The 22,599-nt window shown below is 43.6% G+C and overlaps 3 protein-coding genes across 3 annotated transcripts in view; all 3 read right to left on the reverse strand.

Moving 5' to 3' along the window:
* Positions 1–5,717, reverse strand: part of LOC118411855 (zinc finger protein 91-like) — an 18,445-nt gene extending 12,728 nt beyond the window's left edge. Inside the window, exons 1-2 of the mRNA XM_035814342.1 lie at positions 5,104–5,717; positions 4,585–5,049 (exon numbers count right to left, since the gene is read on the reverse strand). Of these exons, the coding sequence (XP_035670235.1) occupies positions 4,585–5,049; positions 5,104–5,717 (1,079 nt within the window). The remainder of the gene's footprint in view (positions 1–4,584; positions 5,050–5,103) is intronic.
* On the reverse strand, positions 5,584–7,450 carry LOC118411410 (zinc finger protein 717-like). Its single transcript, XM_035813681.1, has 2 exons — positions 7,339–7,450; positions 5,584–6,909 (listed from the first exon to the last, which is right to left on the reverse strand). The coding sequence occupies exon 2, from the start codon at positions 6,899–6,901 to the stop codon at positions 5,726–5,728; it is 1,176 nt and encodes a 391-aa protein (XP_035669574.1). The 5' UTR covers positions 6,902–6,909; positions 7,339–7,450; the 3' UTR covers positions 5,584–5,725.
* A 1,208-nt stretch (positions 7,451–8,658) lies between these two features.
* Positions 8,659–22,599, reverse strand: part of LOC118411856 (microfibril-associated glycoprotein 4-like) — a 33,241-nt gene continuing 19,300 nt past the window's right edge. Inside the window, exons 3-6 of the mRNA XM_035814343.1 lie at positions 14,291–14,593; positions 12,950–13,060; positions 12,433–12,649; positions 8,659–10,137 (exon numbers count right to left, since the gene is read on the reverse strand). Of these exons, the coding sequence (XP_035670236.1) occupies positions 9,816–10,137; positions 12,433–12,649; positions 12,950–13,060; positions 14,291–14,593 (953 nt within the window). The 3' untranslated portion in view covers positions 8,659–9,815. The remainder of the gene's footprint in view (positions 10,138–12,432; positions 12,650–12,949; positions 13,061–14,290; positions 14,594–22,599) is intronic.

Here is a 22,599-nt window from a genome sequence, read left to right on the forward strand (position 1 = left end):
ACCCACTAGTGTGACATACAGTTGTTACTGATTAGCACCTACTTGAGAAAATGACTGTTTGTTTAACATTATTCTATTGCAATCAAAAATAACAAATCAAGGGATGAACATTTGCAAAACAGTGCATAATAGTTAATTAATACTGTATTGTGCAACTTATAATGATTATGAGATAAATAACTAAGTACCCAGGGTCATAAGAGCCTCTGTAAAAAGAAAAGCGTCCCGATTGGTTTGGATGCTGGTCCAGGACAGCACCCGTGTCCAATCATGACCAATGACTGATTTGGCTGATGAACAGCAGGTCTTTTTTCATTAGAAAATGTCTGAAAATGGACATCAATTTCTTACTCGAAAATCTCCAACGGACGGGATGAAGCGATTGGATTGGACAGGGGGGTTGGGTCAGGGAAATCTGGATTGGATAGGGGGGTTGGGTCAGGGAAATCTGGATTGGATAGGGGGGTTGGGTCAGGGAAATTTGGATTGGATAGGGGGGTTGGGTCAGGGAAATCTGGATTGGATAGGGGGGTTGGGTCAGGGAAATCTGGATTGGATAGGGGGGTTGGGTCAGGGAAATCTGGATTGGATAGGGGGGTTGGGTCAGGGAAATCTGGATTGGATAGGGGGGTTGGGTGAAAATGATGAAATTGGATTGGACGGGGGGGTTGGGTAAAAAAAATCTGGATCGGATGGGGGGGTTGGGTCGGAAGCTGGATTGAGACCTCTTCCACCCCCCCTTCTCAATTATTTTTTGGAACAGCCCAATGTTCGCCGTGGATTTATACTTAATGAATGGCTGATAAGAATTGCAGACTACTTATACTCCCCTGACGGTAACCACTGCTTGGAGAAGCGAAAATGAATGTTCATAGTTAATAGTGTGTAGTCTATTTTTATCTGGAAATTATGAACGGGAACGCTGTTCTAAATGCCAACGCCACCCCCCTCCCCACACACATGAAAATATTTACGTAAGTTCTACGACCTTTTGTACCAAGCACGTACTCGGATATTCATAATAACTAAATAATTCTTGCAAAAATATCTCTTGGCAATCAAATTCTTACCTTCAACTTATTCTGGACAGGACAAAATCGGCAGAATACTGCAAAAACTGGACGAAGGAAACATCGACAGGAATCAAGATGGCGGATAGCAAATTAAGTCTTGACATGTCAAAGGTCACAGTTCCTCGCCAACAATAATAGATACACCTGATTATCCAAATCTCATCGCGTGATGACGCACATCACAAAAGCCGTGAGGAACAGCTAAGGCCATGTTGATTTGATTATATGGATGACATCCTCCAGGAACTCCAAAACTGATGCGAGCGAGCGAATAAAAAAAAAGTTTGGCCAAAAAAAAAAAGTTGCCTTCAGTATGAAATCAAAGTGGCCAGGAAGGTGGAACATAGGACTAAACACACATAGTATGGTATACCAACAGTTAGGTGTAAAAAAAACCAGACGAACAGGTTTCGCCAATTACAAAATGGACACACTATGTCGGCAGCCATTTGGGGTCTAACCGGGGGGCCAAGAAGACAACAAGAGTGAAGTCAAGTAGAGTTTATAGTCAATTTATAGTCAATTGCACCAAGTTTCTACAGTCAAAGGTACCGAGACAGTTAGCCTTTATTTAACATGGAGGTGGGATTTTAAAATGCAGTGGGAATCCAATAATCCACCAAACAGATTCCTTTGTAGCAAAATTGACCAATTACCATTATTTTGAGTATTACCAGTTCTCAAGTTTCCACAGACAATCAGGTCCAGGTTCATGTCCGGACCTGGAAATGATCGTCTGGACCTGAATTTTCTGTACTGGTACCTCCCCCAACCAACAATAGATTTTTTCTCTTCTGTCCTTTCACATCTTATTCTTTGACTTTAGATTCATTTTGGCATTCTATGGCATTAGTTATCTGTTTTCTGATACTTTTTTTCAATCTACGGAATATTTGTGCTCATTTTACAGCTGCTTTGCACAATTTATTGTGTGGTCGAAAACTTTTTTTTTTTTTTTGGAAATGGCCGAAAATTGGTGCGAGCGTGGATGTCATCCATATAATCAAATCAACGTGGCCTAAATGGAGATAAATTTCTAGTCTTGTTTATGTTGTTAACTTCAGTAACACTTCAATTACTTTGGTTCACTGAATACATCCTCACACTCAGGGTTGACATCGCGGCAAAGCCTAACGATATCACCCCTGACAATTCAGCCAGGGTATTTGGGGCGCCCTGCTTATGAATACTAATGAGCTTGCCTGATTTGTCGCGGGCCAATCAGCGACCGGATTGCAAGTTTCGAACAAACAGCGTACGGCGCGGCGTGTACAAAGATCTGTTTATCTTTGCGTGATGGTAATGTTTTTTTTTTTCGTATGCTAGGTCGGTACATGTATACGGTGATGCCGTGGTTACCCTATACCCACAGAACCGACAAATGTTAAATTTGGTACCTGATAAAGACGTCTGGACGCTGAAAGAATGTTACGCTGGTACTGTTATCTTGCTCTTGAATATTAATGAGTCGCCTTATATGGCGCCTTTCCGAGCTTTCGACAACAAAAAGCCAGTTGGTTAGAAGCCACGCCCCAAATACCCTGGCTGAATTGTCAGGGGTGATATCGTTAGGCTTTGCCGCGATGTCAACCCTGAGTGTGAGGGTGACTGACTAGAACTCAGGAGTTATGCTAGGGAAACGTATTGTAAGGTATCAAGGTATTTAGATCATGAAAAAAAAAAAAAAAAAACTTTCTAATGTCACTATTCTAAGTTTTACCAGACTCCACAGGTTGTTGAGAAAATGGTAGAAATAGACCAAATAGACTGAATAGTGTCAGAGTAGCTAGCAGGCCACATTCAATCTAATCCGTCATCTAATTTCTAGCATTATCTTTGCAGCGACCTATGGAGCCTGGTAGAGGCTACTACTATTCCAGGAACAAATATCAATTAGCCTTAATGCCTGAAGAGTTTCTTTAATTTCGGTTAATTGTTTTTCACAAGACTAATATCAAATATTGCAATATTCATATACATATTAATTGATGATATTGATCTATTTCAGTAATGTACATGTATTCTAGTCTCTACCAGGCTGTACAGGTCTCTGAAAAAATACTGTAAATGCAGAAATGTTCGCGGTGGATAAATGTTCGCGGTTTTCGCGGTGGCCGCTTCACTGCGAATTTAAAACCACCGCAAACATTTTTCCATTACAGTATGAGACTACAGTGCATGGTGCTACCGCGAAATTAAATCCCCGCGAAATTAAATGCATTTACAGTAGTAGAAATGTACAAAATACATGTAGACATGCAACATGTCAGAGGAGTTGGACTGTCAAGGGTACAAACTGTACTCCCATGCCATCAAACGCCTCAGGCAATCTGTCTATTTGGCCAAATTCTACAATTTTACTTAAGACCTACAAAGCCTGATAGAGGCCACACCTAGCCTTGTGTTTGTCTGAATGTTGTTGCTATGATTTACCAGAGAACTGGACTCCAATCGGTCACATTCCCTCAGCTTTATTTGGACAAAGGGTGGACATGAATCAAGTTTCTAAGCACATAGCACATGAACCGACTGGCACACTACTCCCTATAAACATGTGTCAACTACATGTGTATGTACATTTAGTTTCAGATGTAAGTTATACAACTTTGAGTTCCATAACTACCTTTTTTTCATACTACATGTATTGGCGTATTCATTGCTTCCACTTAAGGTATCTCGGTTGGCTAAATTGGCATTTTGACCTTCCACTGTTTTCTTATTAATAAATTAAGAAAGAATGAAGCCGTAACGAATGTTGATAGATGGGCATTAGAGAATTCTAAATCTGATTTTTTGGGGGCCAAATTGATGACGTCATCATTTTTATTCCCTCTGATATTATTTTTTTCTATGACAAAATACAGCACTTTGGTACATACCACTGTAATGATACTTCGTTTTTCGTTGCATAATGATGAAAGCTACAAACGTAGTGTTGCGCAAATTGATATCTACTAATGATCTGTAGTAATTAGAAAATGTTTGTTTTCATCTAATTAAAAAATTTGATTCTTAATAACTACAGATCGTTAGTAGATATCACGTTTGCGCAACACTACGTTTGTAGCTTTCATCATTATGCAACGAAAAACGAAGTATCATTACAGTGGTATGTACCAAAGTGCTGTATTTTGTCATAGAAAAAAATAATATCAGAGGTAATAAAAATGATGACGTCATCAATTTGGCCCCCAAAAAATCAGATTTAGAATTCTCTAATGCCCATCTATCAACATTCGTTACGGCTCCATTCTTTCTTAATTCATTAATAAGAAAACAGTGGAAGGTCAAAATGCCAATTTAGCCAACCGAGATACCTTAAGTTGGTATACTTAAACCTGTTTTTGCATTACATGAATCTAATTGTTTTAAGTAATCATAATTGCTCCTGATGTACATACATGTATTTTTTTAATTTTTCATACATCTGTATTACAGATGTATGTATGAAAAAGCGATTAAAGCTGATATACATAAAAAGCGACCTGCACACATGCTACAGAAATCTCACTTTTCAGTCTTCCCTTTTCCTGCGAAATGCTTTGCTACATGCCTGTCCAACTGGTGTTTCTGGCGCGCTGCATAGTCACACAGATCACACTTGTACGGCTTCTCCCCTGTGTGAACTTTCACATGTCTGGAGAGGCTGGACCTATCAGCCGTCCTGAACGAACACTCGCCACAGCTGTGGGGTTTCTCACCTGTGTGTTTGTTAGCCATGTGTATGTCCACTTGGCTTTTCCTGACCGCGCCAAAGTCACACAAGTCACACTTGTACGGCTTCTCTCCTGTGTGTGTCTTTATGTGACTGGATAGGGTAGCTTTGTCAGCTGTCTTGAATCCGCACTCCCTACACATGTAGGGTTTCCTACCGGTGTGCTTGTACATATGTCTGTCCAGGTGAGCTTTTCTAGCTGTGCAGAATTCACACAGGGGACACTTGTAGGGCTTCTCTCCGGAGTGGACTTTCGCATGTCTGGAGAGGTGTGATTTGGTACCAGCCTTGTACCCACACTCCCCGCAAACATACGGTTTCTCACCGGTGTGTTTCACCATGTGTGTGTCCAAGTCCGCTTTCCTACCTGCGCTGTACTCACATTGGTCACACTTGTACGGTTTGTTTTCTGTGTGTGTCTTCTTGTGCTGTGCTAGGTTGGACTTGTCGGCCGTGTCGTATCCGCACTCCACACAGATGTAGGGTTTGTCTCCGCGGTGTTTTGCCATGTGGATGTCCAGGTTTTGTTTCCAAGCAGTGCAGAAGTCACACAGGTCACACGCGTAAGGCTTCTCTCCTGTGTGGGTCTTCATGTGCTGATTGAGGTGGGACCTCTTGGCTGACCTGTAGTCACACTTTCCGCACTTGTGGGGTCTCCCTTCGGTGTGTATCTTCATATGCTGAGAGTAGTAGGACCTGTCAGCTGTCCTGTACCCACACTCACCGCACAGGTATGGTTTCTCCCCAGTGTGTTTAGCTTGGTGTACATCCAAGTAGTTTTTCCAGGCGGTACGGAAATTGCACTGGTCACATTTGTATGGTTTCTCCCCTGTGTGGATTTTGACGTGTCTGGACAGATGGTACTTGTTAGCTGTCTTGTAGTCGCACTCCCCACACGTGTAGAGATTCTCCCCGGTGTGTTTTGCCATGTGGACAATCAGGCTTTTCTTCCACGCTGAGCTGAAGTTACACTGGTGACATTTGTACGGTTTCTGGGATGTCTGCAGATCAGAGTAAGTCTGCATGTCAAACTGCTGGTACGCAACATCTCCGTACTGGTAACTGTCCTGCATCTTTCCTCCTGTATGGATGTCACATCCCTGCTGAGCTCTGCCATGTATCCACCGTACATGTAAGGTTCCTCCTCAGAGTTTCCTCCTTCCCCACTCATGTAGGATTTCTCCCCATACATGTAGGGTTCCTCACCAGTGTTTCCACACATAAAGGGTCTCTCACCAGTGTTTCTGACCTCCCCACACATGTAGGGTTCCTCACCAGTGTTTCTGACCTCCCCACACATGTAGGGTTCCTCACCAGTGTTTCTGCACTCCCCATACATGTAGGGTTCCTCACCAGTGTTTCTGCTCTCCCCATACATGTAGGGTTCCTCACCAGTGTTTCTGTCCTCACCACACTTGTAGGGTTTCTCACCAGTGTTTTTGCCCTCTGCGCACATGTAAGGTTCTTCACAAGTGTTTCTGCGCGCCCGACACATGTAGGGTTCCTCACCAGTGTTTTTGCCCTTCCCACATGTGTAGCGTTTCTCACCAGTGTTCCTGCCCTCCCCACACATGTAGGGTTTCTCACCAGTGTTTTTGCCCTCCCCACACATGTAGGGTTTCTCACCAGTGTTTTTGCCCTCCCCACACATGTAGGGTTTCTCACCAGTGTTTTTGCCCTCCCCACACGTGTAGCGTTTCTCACCAGTGTTCCTGCCCTCCCCACACGTGTAGCGTTTCTCACCAGTGTTCCTGCCCTCCCCACACATGTAGCGTTTCTCACCAGTTTTCCTGCCCTCCCCACAAGTATAGGGTTCTTCACCAGTGTTTCTACCTCCACCACACATGGAGGGCTTCTCACCAGTGTTCCTGTCCTCCCCACACATAAAGGGTTTCTCACCAGTGTTCCTGTCCTCCCCACACATGTAGGGTTTCTCACCAGTGTTTCTGCCCTCCCCACACATGTAAGGTTCTTTCCCAGCATGCTGTGCCACACCCTTCATGTTGGACTTGTCCTTGCAGCTTCCCATGTCAGCTCTTGGCTTTCCTGTGACTTCATCTGTCAATGTCTCTTGAGAAACTTCAGTAGGAGACCCACAACTAGCTGATGCCATATCTCCACCTGTATGATGGGGAAGCAGTATTCCACAAAGTTCTGATTGCTGCTAAGTTGGAATTTTGACTTAAGTGACAATAGTATAAATCAAATAAGTAATTTAATTTTTTTCTTCATTTACTGTACCCACTTTTCACATAACATAAGAGTAGTGCCATATTGACCTGTTCAATTAATTAACGCTTTAAAATTACAATGCAACTTTAATTCCTAAATTGAATTGACGAAGGAGTCATCCGATGCCTTAGAATTCCCATTCAACTTCTGCAGTGTGGCAAGGAATAGGAAGACGACGCCCACCTGGCTGAGGAAATCTACTGTACACAAAGCCCCGCCGCCCCCCACCCCTCCCATTTAGCTACGGAGGTACAACTTATTAGTGAGTCTACCAACACATAAAAACCTTCTCTTATCGAAAAAAAACATCTTACATACCTGCTGCTGTTGCTCGTTTTCGTCTTTGGGACCGACGAAGACGTCAAAGCGTCCCCAATTGTACGATTGTGTACATTCAATTTTCTAACGAGCAAAGCAATATGGCGGATACGAATAGTGGAGGTGAAAGTTTAAAGGTCGACTTGTACTGATTACCTCAACGTGTCAATACATGTATGTCAGCTGAACCGCTAATTGCTAACCGTCACTAAACGTAAGGAATATTTCAATCTCTAACAAAGAAAACGCGATATACCTATTAGGATTGTGCGATTCTATGGTGTACTACTTTATTTATGGTGCAATTATTCATAGAAGCATGCTCCTTTGTTTGTTTGAACCTTTATTTATTCAAGAGAAGCTCAAGTCAGTCTGAGCAGGCCGATTTTCATTGAGGTCATGAGGGAGGTAAGGGTCAGATAAAATATAACAGAGATACAGATTACAATTGGTCTTAATAAATCTATCAACCTATATCCCTACACAAATATGGAACGGAACATCATATATATAGTAGGGCGAGTAGCTTCGTAATCCTAGCCCGTGTCCGTTCGTTTTGAATGCTATTGATTACACAGATGTTCGGAAAGGCGTCAAGGCTAGGCAATTGTGTCAGTAATCTATCGATTTGTTCACTTGAGCATAAAATTCTGTGTTTCAATGAAAAAAATTAAAATCACCGTATGTGTGCTTGCAATTTTCCTCTTTTCCGGACTCTGAATACACAAATGTTAACGTTAGGTCCAAAAGTCATATTTACGAAGAGTTGTGTGTTCCCAAATATATCTATCTGTATCCAGCGAAAAAGTTCGAAATTTGTTGCACACTGTACAACAAAGTCAGCCTATGGAAGGAGGTGGATGTAAAATTGAAAAAAAAAAAGATGACAGAGAACACTTGCGTTGGCTAGCTGTTTTCTTGTGTACAAATGGCACAATAAGTGTGGTGAATCCCGTTGGTCAGTCATCGCCTTGCCCGCCTTTCTCTGCGCTGATGTGGAATATTTGATTTACCTTTACTCAAAAATGATCTGTTGGTGATGATCATGTGCACCTCCAGGGTCAATTCGTGATACGTTTTAGTAAGATTTCTTTTTACATTCTTTTTGAATGCCAAAATGCAATGAAAATTGAAAACAAATTTAAAGTTTCCGAAATGAACGCAGCTTGGGGTAGCAAAGTAGGCAGTCACTGTGACACGACAGGAAGTCTACTAAGGACGACACCCAGATCAGACATTGGAATTATTTTTTTAGAAAATGGCACTTTATTCCAAAGAGGCAATAGAATCCACCGCCACCAATACTTATACTGTTGTATTATATATGTATCATTTGCAGACAACTGCACTAAAAGCGTACATATGTTGAGATTAAAACTTAAACCATTCATCATTGTATATTGGACCAATTAAACATACGTGCAGAGAATATTACGCAAAAATACACTTTGACGTCGTGCTGTCTGATAAGAAGACACAGAAAAATGCATACAGCTATAGGTCTAGTCGTGTCTTGTATATTTTGGTACAAATGTAGTATACTCTAAAAGTTGACAAACCGTAACATTTGAAAATGAACGGCGGGGTTCAGACAAGTTCGGCCCGAGTCTACGCTGTTCGACAGTGCCCAGCGGCGTTATGCAGGGCGAGCTTCTCCAGTCCTGGACTGTTTCTTTGAAAGCTGAACTGTAATTTTATATACTCTCTAATTTACCGCGTAGCTCCCTCATTGTGTCATCTCGGGGTACGTAAGAGTAATTCAAGTAATGGTATATCATAATATAGAAACAAAAAACACTATAAATTCTCAAAGTAACTTACAAGAAGATTAGAAAGTAGCAGTAAACTATACATTTTATCTAATGTAGAATGTTGCTGACCAATTCACCTGTAAGAATTAAAAGACTATTTCTTTTCTTTAAAAAATGCATTAGGTTTCTAAGCTGCCCAATACAGTGTGGAACATTTCTTCAAGCGTCAGAATGTCGTGCTGGAAATGAAGCCTGATTATAGAAATTATGTATGTTTCACTACAAAACACGCGAATTGACTCCGCTACATTACCTTTATTCTGGCTTAATCTTCCCCCTATGCAGGTGGCCGTACTTTCCTACATTTCTTTGAATGATAATATAATTTACCCAAACAATGCAATTTGTCCAACACGTCACAGCAAAATGCTAGTGAACCGAAACATCAATCTGGTGAAGCACGTTTGTGGGCATTAAATCCATGAGTATGTATCAAATTATCATAATCTACTTTTCCTTTTCCTTAGGTATTAATGCTGCTCATAAAAAGACATCAATCTGCTAAAGCACTTTTGTTTGACCGTTAAATGCATGAATATATATCAAATGATTATAATCTACTTTTCCTTAAAGGTATTAACGCTGCTGAAAAAGAAAACTGACATGTAAGTATTGCCAGACATGAGTGTAGCAAGATTCCGCAGAAAATGTTCCAAGATGCTCTGGTTATGGTCTGATTTTCATAGACACAGATTTAAGGGAGTAATCAGAGCCTCTCCAGTTGTACCACATCAAACCTTGCCAGGTTGAACAGGAGCTCCCACAGTTGCCCAGGTAACGGCCGTTAAGGTAGGAGTGGCTGCAGCTCCTAAACCACCAGCCGCCTTGTCCGTACCGCTGGGAACAATGGCTGGGCCAGACATCATTGTCCCTGTCCACAGTGGTGAACCTGTACCCGTTGTTGGAGTGCGAGCCAGTCATGGAGTCTCCCGCGTTACCAGAATAACCAGAAACGTGCAGCCGGTAACCGTCCGCCTCACCGGACACCCTGGATGGGAACATTACGGCACATCATTATGTAAAATATGTGACAGTTGAAATGTTGACAATTATAAACCTATTTTTCTGGAATGTAAAAGGCTAACTGACTTGTGGAACTCAGTTCATACCTTTGTACCATTTAGTCCCAGTAACCCTAATAATGATTTTTTAGGGTGATATTAGCCCAGGTAAACCTACCAGAGCTTTTGTAAATTTCATGCAATTGACTAAGACATTAACATAATTTATGCATGGTGTTTTCAACATTGACTAACGTACATATGTCACAGTTATTACATTCCCATCATTATCTCAATGAAATGTCATGGATGTTATATTTTCACTAGCGTTTGTCTGTCATTACCTGCCTGAGAGACCATACCTGCCATAAATGTTAAGGGGGCTGAAACTTGCCCCACTTTGTCATGACACTGAAAGCTATCTACCACCCAAATGTCAAGACCATATCACGTCCGGGACAAGAGATACATAGAAAAAACTGCTATGATAGAATATTCTCATTAATTATGCAAATGCATTCCTTTTTTGCATAATTAGTATTTCATTTTGTACAACATTGTCTAAGGTACCAACATACCAAAAGTCATAAAAATTCGCTGTTCCCTTATTGAGTCATCGTCTTCAGAAGTTTTTGACAAAAATGCCCCTGCTATCCCAAAACTAGTCGCTAGGGGGGCCAAACTCATGTCACTTATTCCTGAGCACAAGAGCTATCTAACACCTATAGCAAACCCGGAAGTTGCGCTGCAGCACCAAGGGAAGCCGCTAAGGGGTTCCAAAATCTAATAATTTTCAGCTTTCATCACACACCACGAACACGCCAAGTATGAAACCAATCCACCCATCCGTTCTTGAGTTATCTTGTTGACAGACACACAAACAGGGTAAAATATAACCTCCATGAAATTTCAAGAGGAAAGAAGGGGGACGTCATCCACAAGTTGTCCAAACCCCGCAAGATGCTGAGAAGCCAGAGCTACACGCCAGAGCAAGATAAACAGCCAAGGGAAGACAACATCTCGGAAAAAGATGGATATCCCTCTTTACTTCCTGTATATCGAATGTGTAAACAGACCTTTTATGACATGTGTAATTGTTCTAGAACAACAGATGAAGTCATGCTATAGGTCACCTGAGGTCAGGGCAACCTGCCTCTATGATTTAAGGTGCGGTACCGGTGCAGTACGCACCGAGGGCAGAATGCACTGGAAAGGTATATAGGTGCAAACTTCACTGTACTTGTGTCATTTAGCCTCTAGCCACGGAAGAAGCTGTAGATAGGAAAACAAGTTTGGCCGACAGGCTGAATAAAAGTTCACAACTTGAACTATGCGGCCCAGGTGTCTTTCTGAGGGACGACTGCAGTGTGCAAGATGTCGGTAGCTTGAGGGATGAATCTACTCCACTATATACTCCATGACATTTCATGTTCATGGAGGTAAATATAACCTTATAAGAATAATGGTTTACTTTAATGTGTATCTACATTGAGCTACCCACAGATAGCCCCCTGAAGGACAAAGTGTGTGTGTGTGTGTGTGGGGGGGGGCTTCTAAGGTCCCGGGCTAAGACGGGCGCACGGAATGGCCCAACTGTGGGGACTGTGACTACCGCGCCAGACAGAGTGCTTCACTACTGCGGCATACTGAGGGGAAAATGAATCTATACCACTAGATAATATTAATATAGAATACAACACGGGGTATTTCGTATCACGCGAGGTACCAGGCGATCCGACCTGCGGGAGGGCTGGGATCGAGGAGGAAACTCATGTTTATCGAAAAAAAGAGCAAAAAACCTGTCCTGAATGCACATTGCGATAACAACTTTATTCGTCCATTCGAACAAAAGAACTAGGTAAAGGAACAAGTTTCGAACCGGTTAACGGAATATGCTTCGAAACGGTTAACGGAACATGCTTCCAATTTTCGACATCGCGTTCTATTTAATCGATGGAAACCCGTGTGATACAACTTCGAAGCCTATGTCATACGGACAATTATCACACGGTCCGGAACACCTGTATCGAACGTTTTCGCGTTACAGGTATGATATAAATCAAAGTATTAGACGTTTCAGAACTAATCTGACCACTTTTTACCGGTAGAGATTCCGATTAGAGTTTCTTTCGACAGAGCCTCAGAGCGCGAACTGATCTGAACTCAGAGCGCGACCTCTACCGGTAGAATCGCAGATTCTGTCAGATCGAGACCTCTACCCGATGTGTGAGTATGTGTGTGCGCAAATGTGTTTGTACGTTTATTCCATCAAAAACACTAACCTGAACGTGCTATAAAGGGCGAAACGTTGATTGCCTTGCCAATCCTCCATGTCAATTCTTAACTGGTGTTTTTTAAAGTTTGTCAGGAGGTGGATGATCTCGTTCCCAAGCCAAAATTCCCCCTTTTTGTCGCCAAAGCCCAGCTTGTACTCCTCCCAGTTCCGGTTGAAGGGAACCGACCCGTCCTGCCGCCGCTGGATCACTGTCCACCCGCCTTCTGTGTAGAGGTACAATCGACAAGCTTAACACTATCACTGTGGCCAAGTAATGTTATACTAGTAATATAGTCAAGGTATCTAATAGAATGGTCGAGGAATCTTATCTTATGATTGTTGAGTCGCTGAAAAAAACAATGTATTTTAGACATTTTTCCTGATACGTTGACACAATCATACTAGATCTTCATAAGCAGACTCTGGGGCTGAGGAAGGATAATTGTCATAACCAGTGTAGAAAAGAAAAATTTACAGACAAGACATGCCGTTATGGGGAAGTTTTTTTTTCAGATATACAGTACCTGCAGTGTCCATGTCACAGTAGGTTCCGATCCGGTCAGGGTAGAAAAACACCGTGTACACGCCACTTGCTGTCCGCCCTGAGGCACGGTACTCATCGCAACCTGTAGAATCTGTGTAAGAAATGTATATACATACATATAACTTTATACCGAACGACTTGCAATAGCACATTTACCGTTTGCATTTTTGCATAATTTATTGCATCATGGGTTTTGATAAAAAGTAGTATGAATGTCAAAGCACAGCTTATCATGGGATGAGATTTACATTTTTTGAAAATAGGAACATTAGCAGACGTAGTGATGCTACTCAAGCTGAACAACAGCACAATCTTATCGACCTATCTGATCATCATTCACTATTTGTTTCCACAGAAGCGATCACTAATTATGTTTTGAACGAATCATACAAAAACATTAAAAAAAGAGTTCGGAGACTTCATATCTCCATGAAATATTCTGATTATGCAAATGACTTCAACATCTACATAATCTATGCTTGGTTATGTACACCTTTAACTAACGTACACAGGTCACTATGTTGACATTCCAATCATTTACTGCACCACTTAGAAGAATTGTAGCACTTTTGCATTGATTATCTAATTAGACCCATTGGCATAATTGGTATATATTAATGTTCCACCTGTCACAAATGCCATATGTAACATGTCTTCCTTATCAAAGACTGAAGCTTATCAGCCGGAATTTAGTCCGATTTTTGTGTTGGAAATTACAACTCAACTTGTTCCAGAATATGTCACATGCATTTGAGTCCTTTTATTGGAAAACACTGCATTGGTTTCTCTATTGAATATGCAAATTGATAGTTAATTTGCATAGTTTGAAATTCATTATATACATCTTTGTCTAAGCTACTTGTAACTTAATATCATGAATATCCATCAATCCATTGTCCAGTTATTGTCCTTGGAAGATGTTGACAAAAATAACCCTGAGCAAGCTGCTAGGGGGCTGAAACATACACCACTTCTTCCTAACTTCACAACTATCTGTCATCAACATATCAAGACGTCCAGGTCAAAAGATACAAAAAAAAACGAAAGCTGTGCTGTAGTACCAAGGTGGACATGTGTAGAATATTGCATGTGTAGAATTTTGTACTGTGTATATACCAAGGGGCTCAAATTTCACCTTGACCTCGGTCCCAACATCTACTTACTCGCCAAATATCATAGTCATCCATCCGGAGATTCTTGAGTTATGCTGACAACAATTATTTGGAAGCAGAGCGACACATAGACAGACACACCCAAAACAAGATCTCCATTTTTCATGGAGATCATTACAAAGCCAATATAAATACCAAAGCAATCTTACCATAACAGGAAACACTAGCGTCCTCGTCGTGCGCACAGTCGTGATCCCCCCATCCATTGTGCGGACAGTCGGTCAGTCTGGACTCGTTCCCGGTACAGGCCACCTGGTCCATCCAGATGTGGCCGCCGCCCCGCCCGAAGGAGCGCTGGGAGGACACAGGCCGGGCGTAACGGTAGCCCAGCTGACGGCACACCACCTGCGCATCCTCGTCTCCCCACCGGTCGTTACAGACCGTTCCCCACTCCCCGTAGTGAAGCACTTCCACCCTTCCTTCGGCAGAGGTGTTTCTGCCGGTTAAGCGTACTGTTGAGATAAAAGGTGACAAGAAAATGATTCAATACATAGGACAAGTCGGCGTGATTTAGCCATGCATGCGAATCTGCATCTGGTGCGATACGCTAGTCTCTAGGTGGCTGAAAAATAGTAACAATTGGCCGAAAAGACAGATAACACACATGAGAAGTTAGCGTAAATCAAATCTGACCTAGGAGTACAGTTTGCGGCCTAGAGTGTTACCTGTTATATAGAGACAATGGCCGATCCTAATTTAATAGACATGCTTTATCCAAATTACTTATCGCATTAGGATTAATTTGTTCAGTTTACATGGAATATCTCATAGGATGTGAAGTCCATTCTTTATCTGATAAAGCATGCCCAATGCATCTATTACAGAACCCCTTGTAGAAGGGTACTCACCGCAGGCATCCGTTACTATTCCGACATCATCGATGGCAATGTCGCCGTAAGCACCGCTGCCTCGAACAGTCTCAAAAACAATCTGTGATGATGTAATAAATCGTCATGGTGATGATATGTAGGACATGTGTGGTTAACATGAATAATTCCATCTAAGTAAAATGTTTAAAAATTAGAATATTTTGATGTTATTTTGCGGAAGTCAGTTATCCTTACTTGTTTTATCTTTTCTGTAGTTTTGCTACCGTTATGATGTAGTATGACGTAATTTTGGCACCAGAATATAACTTTACTGGCTTACACCGTCTGAATATGGAATTTTTATTGAAAGTTGTTAAACAAATCATTGACTAATAAGGTGGTCTCATTGATATAAAAGTCTGCCAATGGCATTGACGTCAAATGGCAATCTTCAATTTTCTAAAATACATTTTTTTTAATATATAACCCCGGCATCCAATTAAAATGGACAAATAATGGGCACTTTTAGTCCACCCGCACCTTCTAGATAGAATAACATTTCAATATCAATAGCTATGAAATTGGACTCTAACCTGCACGAATCCCTCCCGTTTCGGCAGTGCCAACTCGCTGAACTTCCATTGGTCCCCCTGGAAGTCTGACCTACTGAAAATGGCCTCTCCAAGGGTGTTGTTCCCGCGCTGTTTCACGTACACGTTGAGAGTGCCGACTTGTGTGCCGTACATGTGGTAGTTAAAGTTCAGACAGATGTTGTTCTCCGTGTTTAGCGGTGCGCTGATGAGCCGAGCCGTGTCACCTGCGGTACCACCACTGGCCTCAACGTACATGTACTTCCCTGTGGGGGTAACAGAAATCATGTTAGGGTGATGGAGTGTGTTGGAAAATAGGTTTAAATGTTTTTGCTATTCTGCGTGAAAATGTAGGAAATGTCAAATTTGCTAAGTATTGTGATTGATAGCAAAACTCAGTTCGCTCAAGTCTATCCTATGCAAGACTAATAGGGCCTTCACACTGAAACCGAATCAGCAAGAATCAAGCCGAACCAGCCGGAATGAAGTATTTGCAAAATTCGTGCCACATTCGGGGCCATTCGGGTGGGAATTCCAAATGGGCCTTAAATCCCATTCACACGAGAAGGAATGAGCCAGAATGCCGTGAGAATGAAAATTATTTTCTATTCCTGTGAATTCGTAGTGTATTCTAGACATTCTCACTGCATTCGAGATATTCTTTCGGCCACTTTCGGGCAGGATTCGAAGTGGCTTGCCATTTCGGTTCTCAATCGAATGAGATAAGAATGTTTCGAACAATGTTGGAATGCCGTAGAATGCGGTCAGACTGCAGTTAGAATAGGCAGAATACACTTAGAATCCACTATGAATGCCATTCGATATTTCTCCACTTCGAATGCACCTCGACAGTTTTTAACATGTCAAAAACTGTCGAGCCAGCCAAAAGAACGGGGACGAATATCTGGAATGCAGTACGAATGTTTAGAATACAGTACGAAATGCGAGGAACTGCCACGAATAGAAAAAAAAAATTCATTCGGACGGCATTCCGGCTCATTCGTGCTCTCGTGTGAAGGGGGCTTAAGCGACGTTACTGTACTCAAGTAATTATTGCATCTCTATGCCCGGGGGGGGTAGCCTCCATAGCAGGCTCTCTGGGGCTTTTTTTGGGCTCATAATACTCTTTTGCTGGCCATCTTTTTTGTACTGGGTCGCTGATTGCTGGCCTTTTCTGATTGCCTAGCCCCAAGAGCCTGCATGTTTTCGGCGCTACAAGTGATATTAAAAATGATTAGCCATTCATCTGTCCTATTAACACACACGTTAGGAATAATTCACAACTCCGTGAGAGGCAATTCGCCGACAAAACAATCGTTGCATTGTGTAACAGCTCGGATGGCCCGAGCTTGGCCGTCCTTCAGATGGGGAAACCCCGCTACTCGCTCCGCCCGAGCAAAGGCGTCGGACATGCCGAAAGAACGTCGAACTGGTAAGTTTTCACTTCTGTGTTTTCAAAAAGCCGTTTGACCCCGAAACCGTTAGAGAATTGTCGGGTCAGTGCACACGGGGCGTGACAGCGCACTGACTCCCCCAGACCTGTACCTGTGCTATTGCGGAACGTGTTGTCATGAGGCGGCCCAGTGTTACTGGTCGGGGTGTGCTGACTCCCCCAGACCCAGTCCGTGTCGTCGCTCGTGTCTTGTGTGAAGCCGCAACCCCCGGCTCCGTGCTGGAAGTCACAGAGTGGCCATGGCTCTGAAAAAAGGAGAGAGGATAAGATATATATATATATATATATATATATATATATATATATATATATATATATATATATATTTCTCCATTTTGCATACAACATCTCATTGGAAACATGGAGGAGCACCTATGTCGGGAATAAAAAAAGAAACGAAAAAACATAATGATGTGTTACGTACTACACCGCTGTATCGTTGAAGAAATTGTCCTGTTCAATACATATTGTCATGACATAGTAGACGTAAATCATAACGAAGATTTTTCGTTGATAACATTCAAGGAAAAGATGCCACAAGTCGACAAGGAGGCACGAATCCGGGTCATGAAAATAACTATTCCTTGCCGGGGCTAAACGATAAAGAAATGGGCGAAGTACGGCAACAACATTGTGCAACATACTTACCACTAGAAGTGCTGGGTCCGGCAGAGGCGCTACCTGTTTCACCGGCAACAACATTGTGCAACATACTTACCACTAGAAGTGCTGGGTCCGGCAGAGGCGCTACCTGTTTCACCGGCTGGGCCCTGCGGACCGTTTAGTCCATCAGATCCGGAAGGTCCTGTCTCACCGGCTGGGCCGGGTGGTCCTGTAGGACCGGCTGGTCCTGTTGGACTGGCTGGACCGGGTGGCCCTGTCTCACCGGCTGGGCCGGGTGGTCCTGTCTGACCGGGTGGTCCTGTCTGACCGGGTGGTCCTGTCTGACCGTCTTGTCCAGAGGGACCGGGAGGTCCATCAGATCCAGGCGGACCGGGTGGTCCTGTTGGACCGGGTGGTCCTTTCTCACCGGTTGGACCGGGTGGTCCTTTCTCACCGGTTGGGCCGGGTGGTCCTGTGTCACCGGTTGGGCCAAGTGGTCCTGTCTCACCGGCTGGGCCGGGTGGTCCTGTCTCACCAGCTGGGCCGGGTGGTCCTGCCTGACCAGGTGGTCCTGTCTGACCGTCAAGTCCAGGGGGACCAGGAGGCCCTGCTTCACCGGCTGAGCCCTTCGTACCGTTTAGTCCATCAGATCCGGGCGGACCGGAAGGTCCTGTTGGTCCTGACTGGCCGGGTGGTCCTGCCTGGCCTGGTGGTCCTGCCTGACCAGGTGGTCCTGTCTGACCGTTTTGTCCAGAGGGACCAGGAGGCCCTGCTTCACCGGCCGGACCCTTCGTGCCGTTTAGTCCATCAGATCCGGGCGGACCGGAAGGTCCTGTTGGACCGGCTGGTCCTGTCTGGCCGGGTGGTCCTGTCTGGCCGTCTCGTCCAGAGGGACCAGGAGGTCCTTCAGATCCAGGCGGACCGGGAAGTCCTGTTGGACCGGGAGGTCCTGCTTCACCGGCTGGACCCTTCGTACCGTTTAGTCCATCGTATCCGGGTGGTCCTGTTGGACCGGGTGGGCCGGGTGTTCCCGTCTGACCCGCTGGGCCGGGAGGTCCGGGTGGGCCTTGGACACCGTTCAGTCCAGCGGGTCCAGCAAGGCATCCTGTTCATTAGATAGCAATTGATGTATCATTTGATCATCACAAGAAAACATACAATTTTCGTTTGTTATGATCTCCATATTCATGCAACAAACAGCAATTACTCAAACAACTGGATGCGATTTGGGAAACGGTCAGAGTTCGCGGCCGTCAGACATTTCAGGTAGCATTTTTTTTTTTTTTTTACTCAATGGTCACCACGTAACAAGGCCTGAAGGCCACTCAAGGTTACGGGTTACATGATTGGAACTGTAACAGCAACTCTTCGCCCTAGGTCAGAAACATCATGATTGAGACCAGCCCAATTGCTCACTATGAGTGAGGACTAACTGACCCAATAGGCGAAGCAGGGGTTACGAGGGCTGCTCGGGAGATTCCCTACCCCTATTTTGGCCGGAATGGTTTGATCCGCTCGGGTGGATGTTCGCACATGTGGCGGGTTCTTTAACGTGCATAGGGTATGGCTCTCCCCATACACGGGACCTCCATTTAACGTCCTATCCGAGGACTCATTTTTCACTTGAGTAAAGTGAGGAAAGTCGTGTAAAGTGCCTTTCCCAAGGGCACAAGACCGGCAACACGGCAGGCGGATTCGAACCGGCGACCTCTCGGTCACGGGCCGAATACACTACCACTGTGCTACGCGGCCCCTCAATAACAATATCAATAACATCTCATGAATGACCTAGGAGAGCTTCTTGGAATGAAGGTTTTATATCCAATCATTACCCTAAAAGCCCAAGTATACTTGGTTTACCAAATTAACACCATACACGGTTAGTTATGCTCCAGCTAAAAGAAAGTATAACTATAAGAGTGTGAAAAATGAAAATAAAAAGCACATCATTTAAATGCGTGTCTCCTACCCCCGATAGTCATCGGCAATGTAATCTTGTTCGCAAAGTCTCCAGTGTTGCGCACAGATCTCTTGGCTCGCTGATGCACTTCAGCTCCGTACAGAAAGGTGGCGCTTTTGCCACGCCCAGCCCCACTCACGTCCTCCTGAGCGCTCGGACCTTGAGGACTGACCTGTAGGGCGACATTAGGTATACCTAATTAACTCCGTATCAAGCTAATGCGCTTAGAGACCCAGCTTGTCGTTAAAGTCTCGTTCGTCAGGCTGACATACAGGTTGGTTAAGGTCCAACTCGGCCAACCGTGCACTGAGTACTCGTTCATCTCGAGCTCTGTCCTGCAGGTCCAGACTAAATACCGCAGGGGACGAATATTCTCCTCATTGCACTCGTCCAGACAAAGTCGTTAAGTTTGTACTGCTTTGCGCAAAGATTAAAATCTCTTGTATCATTTGTTAAACCTAGTAAAATCACCAAGGCACAATCCAAAATTTATGAATGGTTATGCTGCTTAAAGTTATGACAAATTCATCTCCACATCACATTTAAGATTTTTTAGATTTAGGGAAAGTTGCAATTATACATAGCTCAAAGAACAGACAACATTTAAACCAGAGCTACACTTTCTTTTTCTCTTGATCTAATTTCTAACTTGTATGGGGGGGGGGGGGGGGGTTGCTGGCAACATCAGTAGAACAATAAAACTTTGTACCTCCACATGCGCCAGCCCTCATGATCTGGGCTTGTCTCACGACGTATAGATAAAATATACGGCTAGAAATGCTAAATCACGCCGTCTGTTCAACACTAAAGTCACTGTAATCGTTAAGCACATTACCTCAACAACCGGAGATAAAGGTTCGAAGACGTAACTGACAGTAAACGTGAACTGGTGAGAGCATGAAATGTTGGCATGTGTACAAAATAGTCTAACCTGCCCATCCAGGTGTTCTCTCCACTGTCGCATCTCCTGCATCTGCGATTCCATTTCCTTCAGGTGCGACAGCTGGGCTTCCATGTCCTTCAGGTGCGCTTCTGTTTCCTTCAGGTGCGACAGCTGGGCTTCAATTTCCTTCAGGTGTGACATCTGTGACTTCATCTCTCCCAGTTCCACCCCCTGCCGCACCAGTACAAACATGGTGACGAAGCTTACAGCCACAACAGTAGCGATCAGTGTACCGAGCCCATTAGATGCCCCTTTACCCCGCACGGCTCCGTGCATGTGGTAACGCATGTCGTGCAGCGTTTTTGAGTCCATTCTTAGATATGTCCGCCCAAAAAAGTACGTAAGCGTCTACCTACAGTGCCTACGTGCACAAAGGCCTGTCCGCGACTGACTGACTTGTTAGATATGACATCACTTTGAGCCCAACGGTTCTGTTCCCTTATTGGTTAGAAACATCGTAAAAGACCCATTTCCTCATACGTCATTCATATTTTTAGCGATGACTTAAGATTCGAAGAACGTCGTAGGCCGTCGTATATGAACCGAAGTTTCGCGAAGGTGGCCGATTGGTGCCCGATAATTCCCGACTGCCGATTCGTAGTTACTCGGCACAAGGAAGAAATACCGATCTAATTGGTGTGGCAAGTGCCTGAGGGTCGCTTTGTAGTAATGGATAAAAGATATCGCTTTAGTTAAGTTAGTGGATAAGATTCTGTCTATACTAAACAGGATCTTTCTTTTAAAATATGTGATGCATGGAAACGGATTCTGCTGATTTGTTTTAGTTGTTATTCTATCAACAATTACTGGGTTCACTGGAGCCAGCGACAGGTCATGTTTTGTCTGTTCATGTTACTGACGGAGTTTCACACTTTGTGCAGTTAATGGTGAACAGTGAGCATCACGGACATTATTAAACGCTGTTTCTGTCTAGAGTTCCTTTTCCGAGCATGCCGTAATTCAGAGGCCGTCGGGTCATGCCCGACACGCGGCGAGTACAAACCGAAGTTTCGCGACTGAGACCGATGATTCCAGACTGCCTTACTTTAAAGGGTCACTGGGCAAAATGTAGCATTTCCAGTTTGATTATTGTGGCATACGCCCGGGGCTCAGTTTGTCCTCCAATACCTAAAGATGGTGTTGTATCTTTGAAATCAGTCATCCTGGTGAGGTTAAAACCTTCTTTTATTTAATGTAGTATTGAATTCTCTTTGCAAGGATGAAAATAGAAAATGTACACGGTTTGTTCAGTTTGATTTCGACTCTTAGAATAACAGTAGCTGCCCTGACCTCTGATAACCCGTGTGTAGGGACGACCGGTTTTACAGACGCGGTGTGTACAGACTTGTTACAGTCGCGCTGGAGTGTGTGTTTATACAGAAATCACCGATGCATGAAACTACCGATATACATGTCTTTATATCTCAAGTCAAAATACGTCTAAGATAAACGATGTGAGCAAGCACAAAACTAACCATCACGATTTGGGACAAGATCACAAGAATGACTCAGAATTTCCTCGTTTTCCATTGGGAGGGGGGAAAGTCTATTTTATCTTAAAACACAGAAAACAGCCATTTTTTTAACCTGTCAAAAATGTTGTAACCTACAAAAGCCAGCGCATTTGGGTTGGTTTAGCAGCAGAAAATGCGTTTTAGACATCCAAACGTCAAGCATTTGTTAATGAAGAGGTGCATCGGAGACGGTCGACCATTGTTCGACGGACAACGAGTAGATACCGAAGCTGGCCGAATGGAACCGATGATTTCCGATTGCGTTGGTCGGAAGGTTCTTTTGTCAGAATGAAGCCATACGGGTGTAACTAGTGGGGCTTTTGCCTGGGGCTCGGTTTTTCCTCCATTATCGATCAACTAAAATCATAATTTTTACAACCTAAATATCGTGTTTTGTAGTTGACTTTGCATAAATGTGATGTAGGTTTGTTCCTTGCAACGATAAGAATAGAAAATCTGAAATCTGCAAAACGATTTTGTTGTTTGGTTTTGTGTCTTGTTGTGTAAACAACAGGAGCTGTCCTGACTTGTGAACCCTGGTGTCAGGGACGGTCGGTTTTAGACAGACAGTGAACTCATACAAACC

Source organism: Branchiostoma floridae, chromosome 3 (genome assembly GCF_000003815.2).
Source record: "Branchiostoma floridae strain S238N-H82 chromosome 3, Bfl_VNyyK, whole genome shotgun sequence".
Taxonomy (NCBI): Eukaryota; Metazoa; Chordata; class Leptocardii; order Amphioxiformes; family Branchiostomatidae; genus Branchiostoma; species Branchiostoma floridae.